Source organism: Kogia breviceps, chromosome 3, assembly GCF_026419965.1.
Source record: "Kogia breviceps isolate mKogBre1 chromosome 3, mKogBre1 haplotype 1, whole genome shotgun sequence".
NCBI lineage: Eukaryota > Metazoa > Chordata > Mammalia > Artiodactyla > Physeteridae > Kogia > Kogia breviceps.
In genome coordinates this window covers 77,645,323-77,664,955 of record NC_081312.1, presented here as the reverse complement: position 1 = coordinate 77,664,955, position 19,633 = coordinate 77,645,323, and the positions used below count along the sequence as shown (strand labels likewise).

General features: G+C 44.5%; 1 protein-coding gene across 10 annotated transcripts in view; it reads left to right on the top strand.

Annotated features, from left to right (window-relative positions):
- The window catches only part of RYR3 (ryanodine receptor 3), a 550,085-nt gene that overhangs the window by 449,064 nt on the left and 81,388 nt on the right, over nucleotides 1-19,633 (top strand). For 9 of the 10 annotated variants that reach the window (XM_067028902.1, XM_067028901.1, XM_059058605.2 and 6 more), the window contains 12 exons: nucleotides 3,102-3,191; nucleotides 4,271-4,417; nucleotides 4,627-4,689; nucleotides 5,870-5,945; nucleotides 6,061-6,184; nucleotides 8,928-9,043; nucleotides 9,595-9,662; nucleotides 10,635-10,756; nucleotides 14,175-14,224; nucleotides 14,618-14,678; nucleotides 16,592-16,830; nucleotides 18,208-18,289. In XM_067028902.1, coding sequence (XP_066885003.1) covers nucleotides 3,102-3,191; nucleotides 4,271-4,417; nucleotides 4,627-4,689; nucleotides 5,870-5,945; nucleotides 6,061-6,184; nucleotides 8,928-9,043; nucleotides 9,595-9,662; nucleotides 10,635-10,756; nucleotides 14,175-14,224; nucleotides 14,618-14,678; nucleotides 16,592-16,830; nucleotides 18,208-18,289 — 1,238 coding nt within the window. The remainder of the gene's footprint in view (nucleotides 1-3,101; nucleotides 3,192-4,270; nucleotides 4,418-4,626; nucleotides 4,690-5,869; nucleotides 5,946-6,060; nucleotides 6,185-8,927; nucleotides 9,044-9,594; nucleotides 9,663-10,634; nucleotides 10,757-14,174; nucleotides 14,225-14,617; nucleotides 14,679-16,591; nucleotides 16,831-18,207; nucleotides 18,290-19,633) is intronic. The other variant, XM_067028899.1, reaches the window with a different exon arrangement.

Below are 19,633 nucleotides of genomic sequence, written 5' to 3'. Positions count from 1 at the left end.
CCTTGCATTTTGCCAGCAAGCTGAATTTTATTCTAGGGAGGACACACGGCTTCCTGTGGCAGGCAGTGCTGGAACTTCCAGTCTCTCCCTTATTAGTAAGCCTGTCCAGCTGGTGTTTAAAATTCTTCACCACATGAGGTCAGGCTGCTAATAAGTTTAATTGCTCTGTCAGCCCTTTAATGCTGGCAGGCACATGGGGAGGAATGCCAAAGACATCTTGGAGTCCTGTGGGCAGCCAGTTAAACACTGGACCTTTGCCCAGCTGCAGCTTACAGCCCGTAACGGTGGACCTGTCTCCACAGCAAGGCCGCAGAAACCACCTGCCTGGATGCACCCTGGATGAGGGACAGCTTGAAGCCCTGGCTCAGCCTCTGCTCTGATTCTTTCCTGAACCCCTGTTTAGAGCTCATGATGATACCAATCGTTGTATCTGTAGAATGGGCTAATACTCATGATTCTAGAGCAGAGGTTGGCATGCTTTTTCTATAAAGGGCCAGAGAGTAAACATTTTAGGCTTTGTGGGCTGGACAGTCTCCGCTGCAACCACTCATCTCTGCTGGTGTAGGACAAAAGCAGCCAATGACAACACAGGAATCCATCGCAATATCCAGTCCATCCCTAAGCCATGTGCATTTTACCTCCTTAGTCGCTTTTGAATTTGAATGGTTCTCTCTGTGCCCATGCCGTGGTTTTAGTCCAAGCTGCTCTCACCTTTCACCCAGACGATGTGATAACCTTCTAACTAGTCTGCCCAAGTGCACTTTCTCCAGTCTGTTCTTCACGCTACAGGAAAGTGATGGTTTCAGTATGCAAATTTGGTCAGATTCTCCCAAATGGGTCATGTTCTCCAACCCAGCCCCTTCTCCTTGTTAAAATCCCTTAATAACTTCCGACTCTTTTCATGTAAACGTCAAAATCTGTAATATGGCCTGTTAGGTACTGCTTAATCTGGTCTCTGCTACCATCTCTAGCCTCATCTCTCCCTTCACCCTCTGCCCTCCAACCATATCCCCTTCATTTAGGCTCGTTCCCTCTCTCTCTCTCTCTCTCTCTCTCTCTCACACACACACACACACACACACTCTCTCTCTCTCTCTCTCTCTCTCTCTCTCTCTCTCTCTCTCTCTCTCTCTCTCTGCATATGCCTGAATCTGTCCCCTGTCTGAGCCAGGTACCCATCTGCACTCGCACATGTGAAAACACCATTCACCAATTCCTCCTTCAAAATCTGTCCAAGTGTGAATTCCTAGGACGCCTCTTTCCCAGATTTCTCAGATATAGGCCCTCTTAGCACCTTGCTCTTTTCCTTCCCAGTATTTTTACAGCAGTCTTATATAGTTGGATTTGCAACAGTTATACATTTATATATACCAGTTACCAACTATGCATTTACTCGTGTGGTATTTGATGAATCTCTCTCATCCACTAGCCTGGAAGCTTCAGTTTGCTCACCCTTGCCAGGTGGGCATTGATAATATGACAGGAAAAGGGTATTTTCCCCTGCCCTCAAGGACCCCACAATCGGTGGGAGAAACCAAGTAAAGCAGCCAGTATACAGGTGGTGCCGTGCCATGGTGGACATGAGCACGGGGGGAGAGCACACAGGAAGAGACCCCAACCCAACAGGGAGGGTCCGGGAATGCTTCCTCGAGCTGCTGACACCTACAGGGTGTGATGAATGAGGGGCCATTGTTCAGGCACAGGGGAGCAAGTGCACTGCAGGCCATGGAAGCAGTGGGTGCAGACCCCGAGAAGCAAGAGAGTGTGGTGGCTTTAGGGGAGCTTGGCTCAATACATTGGGGTCACGGAGTAGGGCGGGGGAAGAAGGCAGGACGTGAGCCTAGAGGGCCAACAAGATCTTCGCTGCAGCAGTAGAAGCCAGAAAGAATTTGGATTTTTACCATGATGGCAGCTGGGAATCAGAAATGTTTAAAGCAGCAGAGTGCCCCGAGCAGGGTATTTTATAAAAATCACTTGACAGTGGTGTAGAAAATGGAAGCCGCGAGAGACAGCAAGACCAGAGACAGGGAGACCGCATAGGAAGCCGTTGCAGTGTTCCAGGTGACAGCTGACGGTGGCCTGAGCTAAAGCACTGGCAAGTGAAGGAGGGGCAGACCAATAGGTCTGGGAGGTTGAACACACATGAGAGGGTGCAGAGAAGGAAGGTTCCCGCATTTCCGGCTTGAAAAGCGAATGTAAGCTGCTGTTCACGGAGACACAGGGAACTTGAGAGGAAGAGCCATTTGGAGAAGTGAAATTCCAGGTGCTGTTTCAGACCTGTTGAGAGGTACCTATGGCCATCCAAGCAGAGCTTAAATAGGTATGGAAGTTAGGAGAGAGATCTGGGCTGGAAATGTTGATTTGGGCTATAGTCCACTTAGGGACCATGGGCCTAGATTATATCCCCCAGGGACAGTGTTCCTTGAGAAGGGCCAGAAACTTGAGAAACAGCCACATTAACAAGGGGACATTGGCAGAGGCTGAGAAAGAGCAACCAGAAGTCTTTGGGGGCTGTGAGGTTATGGAAAACAGAGCCTTATTTATCTCTGTATCCACCATGCCTGGGACAGAGTTTGGCACCTACTGTCATAGGCATTCAACCAGTGTTTGTTGCATGACTTTTGAAATTCTTAAACCTCTATGATTCTAGAAACATGCCTTGCTAGAGCTTTGCTCTGGGGTTGGCGGGCAAGGGGTGCAAACCAAATCAGCCTCCTCCATGCCGTGGCCAGTAGGTCCAATACTCATGAGCCTTCAGCCTTGACATCTGTCCTTGTCTCTGATTGTGACACATTGTTCTGAATAGCATAGTTCTCAGGTCTTTTGAAGCATACTTCTGTCTGTAGTGGGCCTGAAACACAAGCGAGTAAGTGGAGGGGACCGCAACTAAAACGAGAAGAAATAAAGGAGCAGGCTTCAAAATTCAGGGGGCAGAGAGCCTGACAGCCCTAAAGGATCAATTAGACATTTTGGAGGGAAATTTCCAAGCTCTGTCACATTCCATTATTCTATTTGTTCAGTGAAAATTGAAGCTGGGATGTGGGTCACATAGCGGGGCTCTCTGGGTGCCAAGGTTACTTGAACTGAGAACATTTCTGCAGAGTCAGAATGGATGGAAATATGGAATTTCCCTGGATGAAAATGTGAAGACCCATCCATTGATCAGGCCTTTCAAGACATTAACAGAGAAGGTAAGGACCAGGCCGTGCTAATTTCCCTTCACTGGGAATTATATCAGATGGCAGAGGAGTTGAGGGCAAATTCACCATCCAGTTCCTTAGAGACTTTCCAGGACTTGGCAGACTCCTCAGGAGCTGGCCCATGGGCCACAGCCTCAAGACTGGTTTCTGAGAACCCAGCCTCCCATTCTGCTATTTGGTCCTGAAAGCCCATTGGAGAGAGAAGCACCAGTCAGCACTTAGAGGCTGGGCCAAAATGCATTTGTGTTTCACTTGTAACTGAACTAGGAAGGGCTTCTGTTAGATTTTTGCAGGGGGCGGGGGGACTTGCATTGTTGGAGAAAATTCAGATAAAAAGGACTGCCAATCATGACGGATAAAAAGAATAGAGAAGAGAGTCCCCAGGGAAACGTGGACAGGTGTCTTGGTTTCTTTGTGTTTTTTTTTAAATTATGAAATTTGGTTCAATTCAACTCTGAATTCCTATCTTGCGATCAGTAAGAGTTCCTTGTAGGCTTTAGACCTAGTGTCACAAGTAAAGGATGACATGTGTATCTTTATGTGCATATTGACCAGTTATAAAATTGTGCATGGCTCAAAAGAGAATTCTAAATCTAAGAAAGTCTATTTCCCATGCTCCGAGGAGAGCTTCGTGCAAATGCATTTTGACATGTCCCATCTTAAGTACCTACCAGAGAACAGAAGTCACTCTGGAGAGAAAGGAGTGGGTCCAGGGCAGGCAACGCTTGTGCAGTGGGTGGGGCACAGAGGAGGCAGAGGTGGCAGCGCTGGGGGGTGGGGGGAGGGAAGAAGTCATTCTCCTGTTGTTGCTCTGCTTTCTCCACAAACTGCGGATGTGTCTGGCACATTCCCTCTAAAAGCAGGAGACTGTGGGGTCCTATACTTTAAAACCTCAGAAAGACGGATGACATGTTTCAGATGGGATGCTGCAGAGGGTATTCTGACCCACTGAGAGGAAGTTGGAACCACTTAGCCCCCTCCTCGGTGGGAGAACCTCTCTTCCGGGAGACAAGGCAGCCACAGTGCCGGGGCGTGCCCTGCACAACTCTTCCGCTCCAATGTTCTTCCAGGAGAAGGAAATTTATCGCTGGCCTGCCAGAGAGTCCCTGAAAACCATGCTGGCTGTGGGCTGGACGGTAGACAGGACCAAAGAGGGAGAAGCCCTATTTCAACAGCGGGAAAATGAGAAGCTTCGAAGCGTGTCCCAGGCCAGCCAGGTATGACCATCACGCCCAGAGGCCAACACTAGGCCAGTAGAACCCATGGAGAATCTAGGAAAGCTATCCCCAGGGTATCAGAGATGAGGCCCGCCACCAAAGAGCCCTGGGAATCTCGCGGGACATATCTTTGGCCACTGAAGTCAGGGATGCTGATAAGAATAAGGCAAGTAACGGGAAACCCAGTGATTCTGCCTTTGCTTTCCTAGGGCAACAGCTACAGCCCTGCTCCCCTGGATCTCTCCAACGTTGTGCTCTCCAGAGAGCTCCAGGTCAGTGTTGATACTTTCAGAACAGCGTAACGGACTTTCTAAAACCCCTCAAGTGCAGGACATATTACCCTCCAAAGAGTTTTTTAGAAAGGGGCGAGGGGGAAGAATGCCTAAAACGTATCACCACTGAAATATCAAAATTAGAGAGGGCCCCAACGAGCAGAGGCCACTCATCTGACACAGTCGCAATAGAATTAACCAACAGTCTGAGAAGGTGAGGCTTTGCGCTTCTTCTAGAGACGTCATAGCAGGTCATGACTCAATAGAAGGAAGATCGAATGGCAAATTAACTGTACGAAAACCCAAAACAGAACTTATAACAGCCAGGAGAAATAACTAGTAACAAGGCTATTTACAACTAGGAGAAAGTGTACGAGGTGACCCCTGGGTTGGGGTGCTGGACTGCTCACACCGAGCCCCCCAACCTTGAGGACAATCGCATATCCCGTGGTGGATTCACTTGAGTTGCCCTTGGTGGTACAGACAAGTCATCATTGTAGGATTTAGGGACTTATACCCAAGAGGATGAAATTAAAGGCTTAAGCTTCCTCACCCTCATTCCTCCCCTGTGCACATGTCAGTGACCGTGACCGGCCCCAGCCTGAGGTCATTACTCCTCAGAGAGTCCATCAGACCAACGCTTTGGACCTTAAAGAAAGTTTCTTTCCAAAGTACACCCTTCATTCCGGGTCACTATTTTATGAACCTTATAAAGATGCATTCTATTTGAGAAATCTTAATGTGCAGCCGTTTTCTCCAACATGTGATTTTTAGTTTGCTAAGCTAAAGGCTTTCGGGGATCCTAGAGTTTTGCTTGACCCCCACTCCCAGCTCCCTATCTCAGGTCAGGAGTAAAATACTTAACTCCTGTGACAAATGAAGTGCCACCAGAATGCAGTTTCCAACGGAAATGTATGTTTCCCAGAAATGCATCAAACTGCCAAGATAATAAGTTACCAGAAAAGGACAGAATTAGAAATTTTTTTCTGTGTGTATGGGAAGATATAAAACTAATCAGGTGCATAAGCACAGACTACTTAATGATGGGAGACACTCAGCAGTGTGCCATTAGCATTTGGTGGTGCTCTGTCCCCGAGGCTGCCTGAAATAGCGGGGCAGATATGAACCCATTTTTCTTGCTTGCTTTCTCTCTGACTGTCGTCTCCTTGGTGGGACACAGGGGATGGTGGAGGTGATAGCTGAGAACTATCACAATATCTGGGCCAAGAAGAAGAAGCTGGAGCTGGAGAGCAAAGGTGAGCTAGGTTCACAGCATCTCCCGCAGAAGGTGAGCTGGGGGGCAGGTGTGTCTTCCCAGAAGTGCAAAAGAAGAGCCACCTATTGTGTCATCTCTCACTTTACTGACCCCAGGTGGCGGCAGTCACCCTCTTTTGGTACCATATGACACCTTGACCGCCAAGGAAAAGTTCAGGGACCGGGAGAAGGCACAGGACCTGTTTAAGTTCCTCCAAGTGAACGGCATTGTGGTTTCTAGGTAAGTCGTCTTCCAGGTGACGTTAGCGGGGCAGGGGCAGGCTTGTGTGGTCTCTCGTGCTCTAGATATTTGATCACCTGCCTGCAAAGCAGATCAGTGTAAGGATAGCGGTTGAGTCTTTTGAAATGAATAGATGTTTATTCTGGAGCATGAAGCCCTCTCTTCCGACATAAATAAGACTGGTCGATATCAATTTCTAAAAATCAGTTACAGCAAGGAATCGTGACAAATTATACATCTATACCTTAAACATTTAATTTTAATTAAAACAAACACACATGCATTCATTCACAAATCTTGTACCATAGGCACCCAGATCTCATCTTTGTTGGTTGTTTTATTGATTGGAATTATAAACCACATCCATAATGCATCCTCAAAGCTCTTGAAATTGGGCTAAAGAGCAGTTAAGGTACAGTTAAGAGAATTAAGGTACATACAAAACAATGTGAATGCAATTTCCTCCCTATCTTTTACGGTTGTCTCACTCATGCCTAATTCAGAAACCCTGTATTTGGAAACTTACAATCGCAGGTCTTTGCAAAATATGCAGCTTAGTTCTCACAGAATCACCAGTTCTCTTCACACTTGTATTTTTTTGTCTTATGTGATATTTAATGAAATGCCATAATAACAATAGGGAAGGTGAGTGACATCAACAACCTTTGAACAAAGATGGCAACTCCACTGGAGAGACTGAATGAATCATGATTTCCTAAGACTTTATCTCAAACTTATGTTTGTCAGAATCATCTAGACAAATGTTTTAGGTGAGGATGGTCTGGGCTGCTTAAGTCTTAAAGGTAGAACCTGTTTTCCCCGCTGGTCGGGTGTCGGTGATGGGCTGTGCTTGCTGTGTCCTTTGTAGAAAGAGAAACATGGCAGTGTCCCCACCTCGATAAGCCATTCCTCCTGAAAGAAATGTCTGCTGAGCCAGCTGCTGTTTCTTCTTTTAGCTTCCTACAGAATTTTTGCCACTGAATGACAGAAAGCTAAATAAAAATCTATACAAATATTTCTGTTGTAGCTCATAGGAAAAAATAACAAAACCTATTTGCTGTATTGTTGAGTGGGAAAGGTCAGGCAGCAGGAGACAGCCTCTGGGGAAGCATTTGAGAAAGACTCCCATCGTCATTTTAATCCTGTTCTTAACACCAAGATGCATGCAGACTATGATTTGCCAATAAATAACTTGCTCACAGAAGTGAAAAATTCCTCTTTACTATAAGAAGGGAATCAAGGAAATGGGGGGGGGGAAGATCACTGAAGTCAGCAAACGCACCCTTGTAGTGGTTTACCCTGAGCCAGAGCCTGTGGCGGGCACTTGGATGTACCGATAAGGCGGTAGCATCCTTGTCACCAAGGAGAAACCCTAGGTTCCCGCTATCCATGCCTTAAACCTGCTCCATCCTCAACTTCCCCATCACTTGATGACAGCCTGTTCTTCCCGATGCTTAAGCCAAAAACCTTGACTCCTCTCTTTTTCCCTCAACCCACATCCAATCCTTTAGGAAATCCTGATGGTTCTCCCCTTAAGATACCCAGAATCTGACCACTTCTCACCCTTCGTGCTGTCACTGCCATTGCTGAAAGGGCTTCCTTCCTGGGCCCCCTGTTTCAAACCTTGCCCTCAGTCAATTTTAATCCTATCAACTAGAGTAATTCTGTTACAGTGTGAGTCATATCATGTCGTTTCCTCTATTCAAAACTTTCAATAGCTTCCCATCTCAAAGCAAAAGCAAAATGCTAAGGACGGCCCACGGCACCCTGACGGTTGTCCCCACTGCCTACCCCACGCCCCTCGGACTGCCTGCTCACTTCTATCCCTCCATGCTGGCCTCAGCTCAGCATGCATGCTCCCACTCAGGACCTCTGCACCCCTGCTCCCCATGCCTGGAAAGCTCTCTCCCCTGATGTCTCTATGGCCCACCTCCTTCAAGCCTATACCCCAGTGTCATCCTTCCAACAAGCCCAGCACTGATTTAACACGACAGTCCGCTCAACGCCACTTCAGGCACTCTTGGGCCCTTTCGTCTTGCTTTAGTTTTTCTTTTTTTCACACAACTTATTAACTTACAGCATTCCAGATAATTTTTTAAAATTTATTTATTTTATTTTTGTCTGCATTGGGTCTTCGTTGCTGCACGCAGGCTTTCTCTAGTTGTGGCGAGCGGGGGCTACTCTTCATTGCGGTGCGCGAGCTTCTCATTGCGGTGGCTTCTCTTGTCGCGGAGCACGGGCTCTAGGCACACGGGCTTCAGTAGTTGTGGCTCTTGGGCTTCATTGCTCAGCGGCATGTGGGATCTTCCCGGACCAGGGCTTGAACCTGTTTCCCCTGCATTGGCAGGCGGATTCTTAACCACTGCACCACCAAGGAAGTCCCCAGATAATTTATATTTCGTTGTATGTAGCGTTTGTACCTGTTTATAGCAAGCACGTAAGTTCCATGAGTGCAGGGATTCTTGTTTGCATCTCTGATTTATCCCCAGCTCAGTGTTTGTTGAATGAACGACAAAGATCTTTCTGAAAAATCTTTTCAGAAATTATTGTAGCTCAGGTGTTGCATGCTCACAGAGGCAGCTTTCAAGGGCAAGGGGAAATGAGTCAAATGATGAGTCAGGTCACTAAACCAGAATAGCCATTAACATTTGGAAAGCAGAGTTGACATGGAGAAAATTGCTTGTGCACCAAAGTCACATTGTTATCTCTGTTACTCCCTGGGGTTTACCCATTTCCAATCTAGAGGTATCAAGGATATGGAGCTGGATGCCTCCTCCATGGAAAAGAGGTTTGCCTATAAGTTTTTGAAGAAGATCCTGAAATATGTTGATTCTGCTCAAGAGTTTATTGCCCATTTGGGTAAGTATCATTGTGAAATATTAGAAAAATGTGTGCTTCTCATAATACCAAAAGGAATTAGATATTCCTTTTATGAAGAGCAATGCTTTCATACTGTAGCTGTTCATGATTCTTTTAAACATATGGTTTAGGGAAGGACACAGTGGCTGAGATTTCCCACACACACACACTTTTAAAAAATCAGTTTTGTCTTTGGTTTCCCTTCTGGGTTTGATTGAATCATTTGTCATTTTTCACATAACTCATCCACTTCTAAGTTTTCCATCGTTTTGCTTTATGGCTGTGAGCATATGACTCAACCTCTCTGAAGCTGCCTTCTTATCAGTAAAGAGTAGTAAACCCTAGAGAATTGACACAAGAAGTAAGCAACCCTCACAATTATAAAGTACTTTGTAAAATATTAGATATTTTAAATGTAAATTTAAATTTCCATGGTAAAATCAAATGGCCTTTTCATGATGAACAGCTGCTCTGTTTCTTTAATGCTGTGACTCTTTTAGTTTTTGTTTTCTTTATCTCTGGCCAACTTTGTGTCACGTTTGTCTTTGTAGAAGCCATTGTCAGCAGTGGGAAAACTGAAAAGTCTCCCCATGACCAGGAGATCAAATTCTTTGCCAAAGTAAGTGACTCTCTGCATTTGACTGGATTACCTTCTTCTTGGGATCTGTACAATTTAGGGTACAAGTTAAGCAGATCCAACAAAGATATCCAAAACTCCAGTAATGACTTTGATGAGATGGACATGTGTTTCTCTGTTTGTGGAAAGGTCCTGAGGCAGGTAGGTGGTCCGAGCCTGCTCTGCTCCACGCATCACCCAGGGACTCGGGTTCTTCCTCTCTTGATGCTCTCTCATCTCCTAAGATGTGGTCCCTGACAGTGGTCCAGACTGACCTGTACCCCATCTGTGAGAAAGGGGGAAGGGATAGGGGAGGGCAAGCAGTTGTTTTATTAAAGTTCTAAAGTTTAATAAAAGTTGTTTTATTAAGTGGCTAGAACTTAATCATTTCAGCCTCAGCTAGCTGCAAGGGAGGTGTATAATGCATGCTTTAACTGGGTGACCCCATGCCCAGCTAAAACACGGTGATTTCTACTGCTAAGAGAAAGAAGGGAAGAACGACTTTGGGTGCCAGTGAGCTGTCTCAGCCACATAACCCTACTCAGAGGACTAAATACAAGTGACACTTTGGGGTAGCCATGCTCTGAGAAGCAGAGACAGGATGGTCAAGTCCAGTAGTGCTGGGCCATGCCTCAAATATTCTGTTGGACGCCATGCCCAAGAAGCCACATCTGAGTGCAGATGTCCTACAGGACGCCCCTGAAAATGTTGATTCAGGATGTGCATTTCTTTGGGCCCTCAGTCAGTGTCCTGCGCTATCCCTTCACGTATTTCTAAGGCCTCTGGTTACAGGCATAGAAGAAAAAAAATGTTTTGGAAACTGGGATTCACAGAGTAGAGTTTCCTAGAAATTCCAGGACCAGAGTCTTTTTGTGTTCAGAGTCTTTTTGCTCATTAAGAATGCACTTTTTCAAAGGAACCAGAGGAAGGGCTTTGGCCAGCCTCCTAGAAGTTCATCTCTGGTGGTTCTTTCAGGTTCTCCTCCCACTGGTTGACCAGTACTTTACCAATCACCGCCTCTACTTCCTCTCGTCCCCTCTGAAGCCCCTTAGCAGCAGCGGGTATGCCTCTCATAAAGAGAAAGAAATGGTGGCCAGGTGAGTCTACAGAAGAGAAGGTCACAGTACTGATGTGATTTATGTAAAACCCCAGACTCCTGGGGCTTCCATGGTGAATCTTTTGGAGAAATGAACTGTCGCCCGATGATTGGTAGCTCAGAGGTTTTGGTTATCATCTTGGTTCTGAAAGTGACTTTATTCACACTTATCTGTATATTATTTTGGCAACCAAGAGAGGTGCACTGTTTGGGGGTATCAGTAGGGCTTGGGGAAACTTACATACTCAGGTCAGCTTCTATCCTGAAATAACATTTAGAAAAAGGAGAAGGTAGTTCTGAAGCTTGGGAAAAGCAAACACACAACGTTGAGAAAAAACGGATTAATAGTGTTTTCAATCTCATTCTTCTCAGGCTTTTTAAGCTTAATTTTTTTTTTTAAGGAATCAGATCTTACAAGTCCTGGTGTGGATGACCTGAGATTTGAAATCTAGAGTGACATAATTCAATTTAAATTCCTAACAGGAAGCAAATTTTCATCAAAAGCACCAGCTCCCCTTCTTATTCCACTAAGCGTGACGCGTGGATGCCTCAGCAGAGCTGAGAACAAAGCAGGTGCTTCATGATCAGGCTACAAGTGGATACCACTATGCCTCAGGTTCTCTGTATTTGATTTACGAATGACAAGGGATGGATTAGACTTCTAAATGGCAAAGAGTTAAGGACTGCAATAAAGGCAGTCTATCAGTCCTTTCCCTGGCATCCACTGATGGTGAACAATGTACTTTATATTTTATAAGGGCCCAGCCATTGAATATCACCGTCTTTGGGACGATATTCAACCTTAGGATTTAGCTGACATTTATCAAGCACAGCATGGCTCAGCAGTGAGCTCGATTTTTCATATGCACAAGTTATTGCCCACTTGTGGAAATATCATTGTGAAACACCACAATGCTTTAAATTCCAAGACCACCTGTGTGTTATGATCTCCATTTTGCAGATGAGGAAACTGAGGTTTGGGCAGGTTCACTCCAGTGCCTAAAGTGACCCAGGTAGTAAGTTAGGGCAAGAATGAAAGCATAGCCCTCTCTATCCAGATCGAGTGCCATTTTCTCTACACAGTAATTACTTCTTATATTAATATTTGTTAAGCAGGGAGGAGCGCATGATGTCAAAATGAGATACACTTAGAATCAGTTACTGACCCAAGATTTCCTAGATGTTTTCATGACACACCAGTGTTTTTTTGTAAGAAGTTAAGGAAATGAAGAGCCAAGTGAGATACTCAGATAAGCCAACAGAGGGCAGGTGTGTCTGTTCTCTTCATCTATTTTTCTTAGGGTATTAATTCATGGAAATGTAACATTTGTTCAGCCAGGCACCATTTGTCACAGCTGGAATACAAGCTGGAGCTCGCTGATCGGCCTTGAAAACAGCTTTCAGATCCACCAATGTGCCCGCCGCCCTCCCATGGAAGTGGCCATATCGGCACTGAACGTGCTCACATTTCCAGACCCCTTTTGTTCCCAGCCTTCACCCATACCCCACCTCTTCTGCATCTGATGCAATTTACCTGTGCTTTCCGGAATCTCTCCCCTGGGATCTCTTTAATTTATCACCTTCAAATTCTGAGATGAGAGAGAGGCGCCTGGGGAACCTGGCCCCTCATAACTCTGGGTGAGGGACAGCGCTTCTGCTTGAATTGTGGGTCCCACAGGCAACAAAAAAGGGCCTTTGGAAATTTCAGGCCCCGGCCTTGACATACCTGAGAAAGCACTTCTGACAGCAAGGGGAGCCAGGTTTATATTAGGATCAAACAACCCAAGGATCTGCTTTAGTTAGAGAAATGTTATTTTGTCTTTATACAGAGTGGGTTCATTTTGAAGCATTTTGCCAGAAATAACTGAGTTTATCAGCCTCTAATTCTCCAGACTAAAAGGGTCATGTGATTAGTCGCTGACTACAGATGAGAAAGCTAAAACACAGAACGGGATGAGGTCGCTTCACCACGACAGCCCAGCTAGTCCTGGCAGAGCCACAGAAACTCATATTCTTCTAGGATCTCCGCCAACTCCATGAGTTTTCATCAGATACATAACTCTGAAAAAAAAAAACAAACATCCGGGGAAGAGAAAAGAAGCAGCAGTTCATATTTAATTTCACACTCGCTGGCTGCCAAATTTCTGTTAACTTATTCTGAGCGCTCTTAAGCTCTAGGCCAGTGTTTCCAACTTACTTCCACTGCAAAAACAAATGACTAACCAGCCGAAACTTTGGCTGTGGTGTCCAGTAGACAGCCCAGAAAGGCTCAGGGTATTCACTGAAAACCATTTAGAGGTGAACAAATTTTCATCCCCACCAACACTTGGATGGATTTCTTCTCTATTTGAGCTGTCCCTTAAAGACTTTTGCCCTGTGTGGGGCAAGACGCCCATGACTTCTAAGAAGATCTTGGGAAGGACTTCAGCTAGGTCTCACCTTGGCATCCCATGGCCTGTACCAGGTGATTTTATTTTACTTCCCCTCTTTCTGTTCCACCAGGAAGGTCTGCTTTCTGAAGGGATTGCTAAGTTCTTACCTAGCTGTGCCAATATCAAGTAATGTCGGCGTTCTGAGCAATCTCCTCCCAAGAACTTTAGCAACACAGGTCAAATGATGGCCATAGTACCCCTAGACAGGGGCTATCAGGAGCGAGTTCAGAAACATCTACAGGGTCTTTGCTAACTGCACAAAGCCCTCTATTAGGCACTGTGGAAAGTAAAACAGTAAGACACAGCTGGACTCCAAGGGGTTCCATGGTAGACAATACGGGTGAAAGCATGGAATAGGGTCAAAAAACACAAAAGCATAGCAGATGGGATTTCCGAGCTTCAAAGACACAGATAGGACAGCAACCCAGTCAGGCCTATAGGCTAATGGAGATGTCAGAGAAAAGCCATTTCTTGAACTGTTTCTGGTTCAGCACAGTATTGCCCATACCTGAACCTTTAACTTTCTTCCAATCCCACCATCTGCGCACCTCCAACTAAGGCCTCACACCCTGTTCCCCCTAGTGAAGCCTACAAAAAGGGCCTGCAATCCACTGCAATAATGGAAAAATCATGCTTCCTTCCAGAATCCTCGTTTATCCATGAATGTTATACAAATGAACCTTTCAACATGTAGTACGCTATAGCAAGAGGTGGTTTGCAACAGATGGCTCATTGCAAAACATGGTACTTGTTGCAGAAGGATTGTTTTCTGCCTGCAAGGTACCTCTCGTGATTCTCCAGCAAGACAGTGGGAACCACATGTTGTCCTAGTGTGGTCCAGAGGATTCTTTGAGGGGAACACAGTGCATCTTTCCGGGGTGCTGTACTAGGCACTTTGTTTAACTGCACAGGGGCCAAGGGGTGGGGTACAAATGAGTCTTCCTTGAATCTCTGTCCCTTTCTGACTTTCGTTCTTTTCTGCTTCAGCCTGTTCTGCAAACTCGCTGCTCTTGTTCGACATAGGATTTCCCTCTTCGGTAAGAGAAGTATTGATAAAGGCCTCACCCTCTGTAATTATCCTGAACTTGTGTTTTGCCTTCATCTGTGGCTCCTGCAGACAAGCTGAGCCTTAGGGCTAAGGTGGCACCTAAATTTGCCATAGCAAGTCGGTCTGAAGTATGATAAACCCCTCTCTCCCCCTTGAACAGCTCAGATTTTCCACGCCAATGAATGCTTTAAGCTCTGCCTCTAACTTCCATCATAAAGCGATGTGTCAGGCCAGAGATAAATGCTTTGGCCCCGATCGGAGGCCTGGCACTTTGTGTATGGGTGGTTAATAAAGCTGGGCTGTTTTATGCTTATTGAGAAGATTGTGTTTAAATGACAGGCTGAATGCTTTGGGGAGTCACAGGTGATGTTTTTGATTTTAGGGAACGATTCTACTACAATGGTGAGCTGTCTTCACATCTTAGCTCAGACACTTGACACAAGGTAAGTGTGCCCAGAATTTTCCAGTAGTTTCTCAGGACTCCCTCTCTGACCCTCTCTCCTTGCTTATTATTGTACTGAAGAGGAGATGTGTCACCGTTATGCAGGAGCTGGGGAGAAAAGGGAAGATGGGGGAAAGATGGATCCCACCATGACATTAGCACACTCTGTCTCTCAGCTCACATGATGGAGAGCCACCATCATGGCAGACACCGAAAGCTGAGCATTTGATCAATTCTTGTCTTCTCTTACTGAGAAGTTCATCTTTCAGAAGATAAAACATGTAACGTGGCAAAGTACCACTTCGTATCTAATTCTCCACAAAAAAAGAAAAAGGAAGAGCTGCCTGATGGGTGGCAATGCCATAAGAATCCTGGGACAGGGGACCCATAGCACTCTGAATTCAAAATGGCCAAGGAGGGGATGTGATTACCAGAACATCAAAGACAAAGATAGATTCGAGCCCATGACCTGAGGGTCTGATAGGAAAGATGGCTGAACAAGAAAGGAAGTCTTCCTTTCCTTTCACATACATACATATATGTGTGTGTGTGTGTGTGTGTGTGTGTGTGTGTGTGTGTGTGTGTGTATTCTGTTAGAATAAACATAAATTATTTGATGAGGTAAAAAAGAGAAGCAGTGCAAATAACTGACAGGGAGTTTTCTTTAACACACTCATTAAGCAGGGCCCTTGTCAAAGTTGAGAGGAGAACACACATCCCAAAACCCAACGCAGAAGAGAAGCACCAACCTAAAAATGTAGCCAGATGATGAAAATCCTCTAGAAACTAAGAATTTTTTTTTTTTTTTTTTTAAAGTTAAGGGTAGTTAAAGGGGATTTTCAAGTGTCGGAGAGAAACAAACATGTTGTGGAGATATTAAGACAGCACAACATTTTCAGGCCCAGATCAAAGCATCCCAGGGATGCAATTGGGACCAGGAATCTTTATTCCCAAAAGCATGCAAAATGCCTTAAGAGAGAGTCCTCTTTCTTAAACGTACCGACCTGCATTTCTTTTTCTTTTCATAGTCATTCCTGAGAAAACCTGAGGAGGATGGTTCATAAATACTTACAGCAAGCCTCACTGACTTTATTTCCTTGTTTTTATTTTTCTGATTGGCTGGATGATTATCATGAAAATGCTGTAGATAAAAAGCATCTGTCCTAATAGCAAGCCTGTCATAATCTTGTGAATAAGATGTAGAAATATGGAAAATAATAGATGACTTGTAGGCTTTGTTCCAGTTCTAAGTTTTATAAAATAGCTTTAAGGGAAAGCCCCAGGTACCCATAGCTAATCTCCATTTCCACATGTTTTTTTCGGTGGTCTGATTCATCTGTCTGTTTTAAAAGGGGCTGGCTCTTCTCCACTCCCCTTCTCCAAGCTAGGACATCCCTGAAAACTGATAGAAATCAAAGCTTCAGTTGATTTAATTCTCTGTTCTCTCTCTCTAAGAGGTCCTACATCACAGGAGAGCTAATATTTCTAACTGGTCCTTATGAAAGTTGCTGAGCCCATGTGGAGCTGCAAGAAAAGCTCCCCTCTCCCTCCTTTTAATTAGATATTTCCAGAAGAATGTAGCCAGCTGCAGTAATATATAGATAGCAGGTGACCAATATCAGTTTCTTTCTAAGTCATCCTGCCATTTCCTAAGAGTTGAGCAGTCAATTCCCTCAAATCAAGCACGCCTTCCAGTTTCTGCCCCCCACCCCCACCCCACCCTTTGGGCGTGTGGATCCCAGTTTCTTTTTGGATGCTAATAACCACTCTCTCCATTTCTCCTGACTCGGTGTCTTCCAGGTGAGTGGGCTGTCAAATGTCTGCCCAGGTTGCGCTGCAAGTCACCAGTCTCAAGAAGGGGGTTGACCAAAGCGTCAGATTATGCTTCTGGTTTTGAATGTTGTTTGCTTACAGGACCGTCATGAAGTCAGGCTCAGAGCTGGTGAAGGCCGGGTTACGAGCATTCTTTGAAAATGCAGCCGAAGACTTAGAGAAGACTTCAGAAAACCTGAAGCTCGGCAAGTTTACCCATTCCAGAACACAGATGAAGGGCGTTTCTCAGAATATTAACTACACCACGGTGGCTCTGCTCCCCATCCTGACGTCCGTCTTTGAGCATGTAGCTCAGCATCAGTTCGGGGTGGATCTACTCTGTGAGTCAGCCTGCTTGTCTGTCATGGTTTCATGTGCATCTGACCACAGAGCAATAGCAAGTGTGAGGCTCATTCCCTTAGGCTGACCTTGAGGACAGAGCAGAGATAACTCTTCCAGGCTTTTTCCTTCTTAGATGTAAAAATGAAGTTATAGACGCTTGGAGGGGAAGAAATCCCCAAATTTGCGTATATAATTTTTCATCTTTTCCCACTGTTTTTTCTGGACCAGAATTTTCCACCCACCGGTTTAAGCTCTCAGCCATTGTGTTCTCACTTAGTTTGAAAAGGTTATCTGAGAAATCCAGCAAGAGATATAGGTTGCTCCCAGACACCAATTTTCCTGTAAAGAAGCTTTAATTTATTCATTGGATACCAGGAGCAAAGAGAAGCTGCTAACATTTCATTGTCTAAGCCTCCAGAAGAAGACTGTAGTTGGTTGGTTTTCTTTTAGTTTGCATTTAGTACCATGTCCAGCCCTCTTACAGTGCCACCAAGCTTCAGTTTCACACTTTAAATGGTGGCACATGATTTAATTGGTTTAATTAATCAGTTGTCAGTAGCCAAGGCTGTGTCTTCCATAGCCTTCAACGATGAAAATCAGTTATTTCCATGGGGTTAGAGGGAGAGATAGGGGAACATTCAAACTCACCATTCTGTGTCATAGACACAATGCACTTCCTTGTTGAAAAATAAAAAATTAAATTAGTTCTCTTTATGTTAAATTGGTCCCAGCCTTATTGTGAGTTCCATACATTAATAGAGGCACGTAGCCTGCCCATTAAGTTCCTAAGCGAAACATGCCCTTCCCTTGGGAAACATGGCAAAATTATGGTACAATTGAATTACCTTTTGAAAAACATCCATCAGAGAACTTGGAACAGGTGGACATGAGGAATTTTGCTCTGTCTCTGCAGAGGTAGGGACATTGTACATATCTCCCTAAGAAAGGAACAAAAAGCTCATTCAAACTTCTTTGATTTCTTGCATTCTTCCTTTCAAAAGAAGGAAATAGTGCTCTGGATAAAATTTGATGACAGTGTCTCCCTCTATTGGAGGGGAAAAAAAATACCCCTGTGGAAGGACTCATTGGTCAAATGATTCCTTTCCCTGAGAAGCAATGTGACCTGTATCAGGAGTCCTACAAAGGAATTGGGATAGTTCAGTGGAGGGTGTTTTTCTGTTGGTGTTTCCTCTCCCAGTTCAGCAACTGGCATTTGAGTAGAGAGGGGCTATATTTGTTAAAGAGAGAGAAAGAGAGCTCTTTGGCTCTTAGGTGATGCCAACACGTGTTTTCTGTTTGCAGACCCTTTCTGTGTGCAGGAGGTGGGCCACTGGGATTGATGAACAGCAATGACAGCTCTTGTTTGGTCTTTTCAGTGGGTGACGTGCAGATTTCATGCTACCATATACTGTGCAGCCTCTACTCCCTTGGGACTGGAAAGAACATCTATGTTGAAAGGTAATTAGAGAACAAAAGAGGCTAACACATTCAGGCTGAATGTGTTAGTTAAGTCTTTAAATATTTAACAATAGCATCTTTTCAATCCAGCAAAAGCAAAATGCTCACTGAAATGGCTTGGTGATTTTGAGCCTAGGGTATGAAATGTTTACAGCAGTATAAAATGTGTTAATGAGGCTTCTGAGATGTATGACTTCCCTGGAGATAGCTGGAGAATGTATGTGACTGAAGGAGCAATATAGCCAAGCTAAATCATGTGCTGATGGCCAAAAAAATGTCGAAGAAATGTCTCTTTTTTCATAATCACAGTTTCCAAATAGCCTCCAGGGTTCCTGTGGTTAAAGCTTGCTGAGAAGCTCGAGGGACGTGAGGCAGTTGCTTTAGTGTTTAATGAGTTTCTGTGTGATACAGCCCGGGACCTTTACCGTTCTCAGCTGTCACATTAGCTATAGTTTTAGACAAGTCCACACTTTGGAAGCAGAAATGCTATTCAATGGTCTTGAGTCTGAACAGCCTGATTTGCTGAGGTGCTTAGGTTCCTGCTCTACTCACTACTCTGCCTGGAGTGATGGAGGCCTTCAGTGACTGCCTGCTTTTCACCATCAAATGCTGTGCGTTGTGTGGTTCTGTTTAAATCCACGGGGAAGATCAGGAACGTAAACACAGTATTAGCCAAACCCTAGACTTAGTCTTATCCTTGGAAGACTTTTTTTCCCTTTTTTGCCTTTTCAATTCAACGATACTGAAGGAATTCGATCTGTGCTTAAAATTATTTAATCTAAACATCCCCTTGGTATCCATGCTCCATGGGCCTCCTCAGTTTATGATACCTTTACAAACAAACCAACGGTAAATCTCTATTTCACATCGAAACTTAAATAAATTCTAATTGCACTTTCTCAATAAAGCAAAGACAAGACTTGGGCTCCTTCAAGAACTCAAGAACTGATGACTTGAAATCATGTGCTAATAACCAAAAAATGTTGAAGAAATGTCTATGTCTTCATAATTACTGCTTTTAAGTAGCTTCTAGAGTTCAAGAAATCAACTGGAGAACTAATGACTAATTTATTTTGATTATGATTTTAAGTCCTTAGAGTTATGTAGCTTTCCTTATTGTTTTATATGAAATATAGATAAATAGTTCTATCCTTTAATAGGAACTGGACAGACAAAAGTCATAACCATATTTTATACCAAATCAACAAGAAAATTAATAAAATTTTTTCTGTTTAATACAGAATTTCACTTAGGGAAGGTGTCTACTTTCATTAAGCATTTGTGAATATTTTCTCAATATCTTTTCTTTTTCTATCAGTTTCTATGTGTATATATACATACATC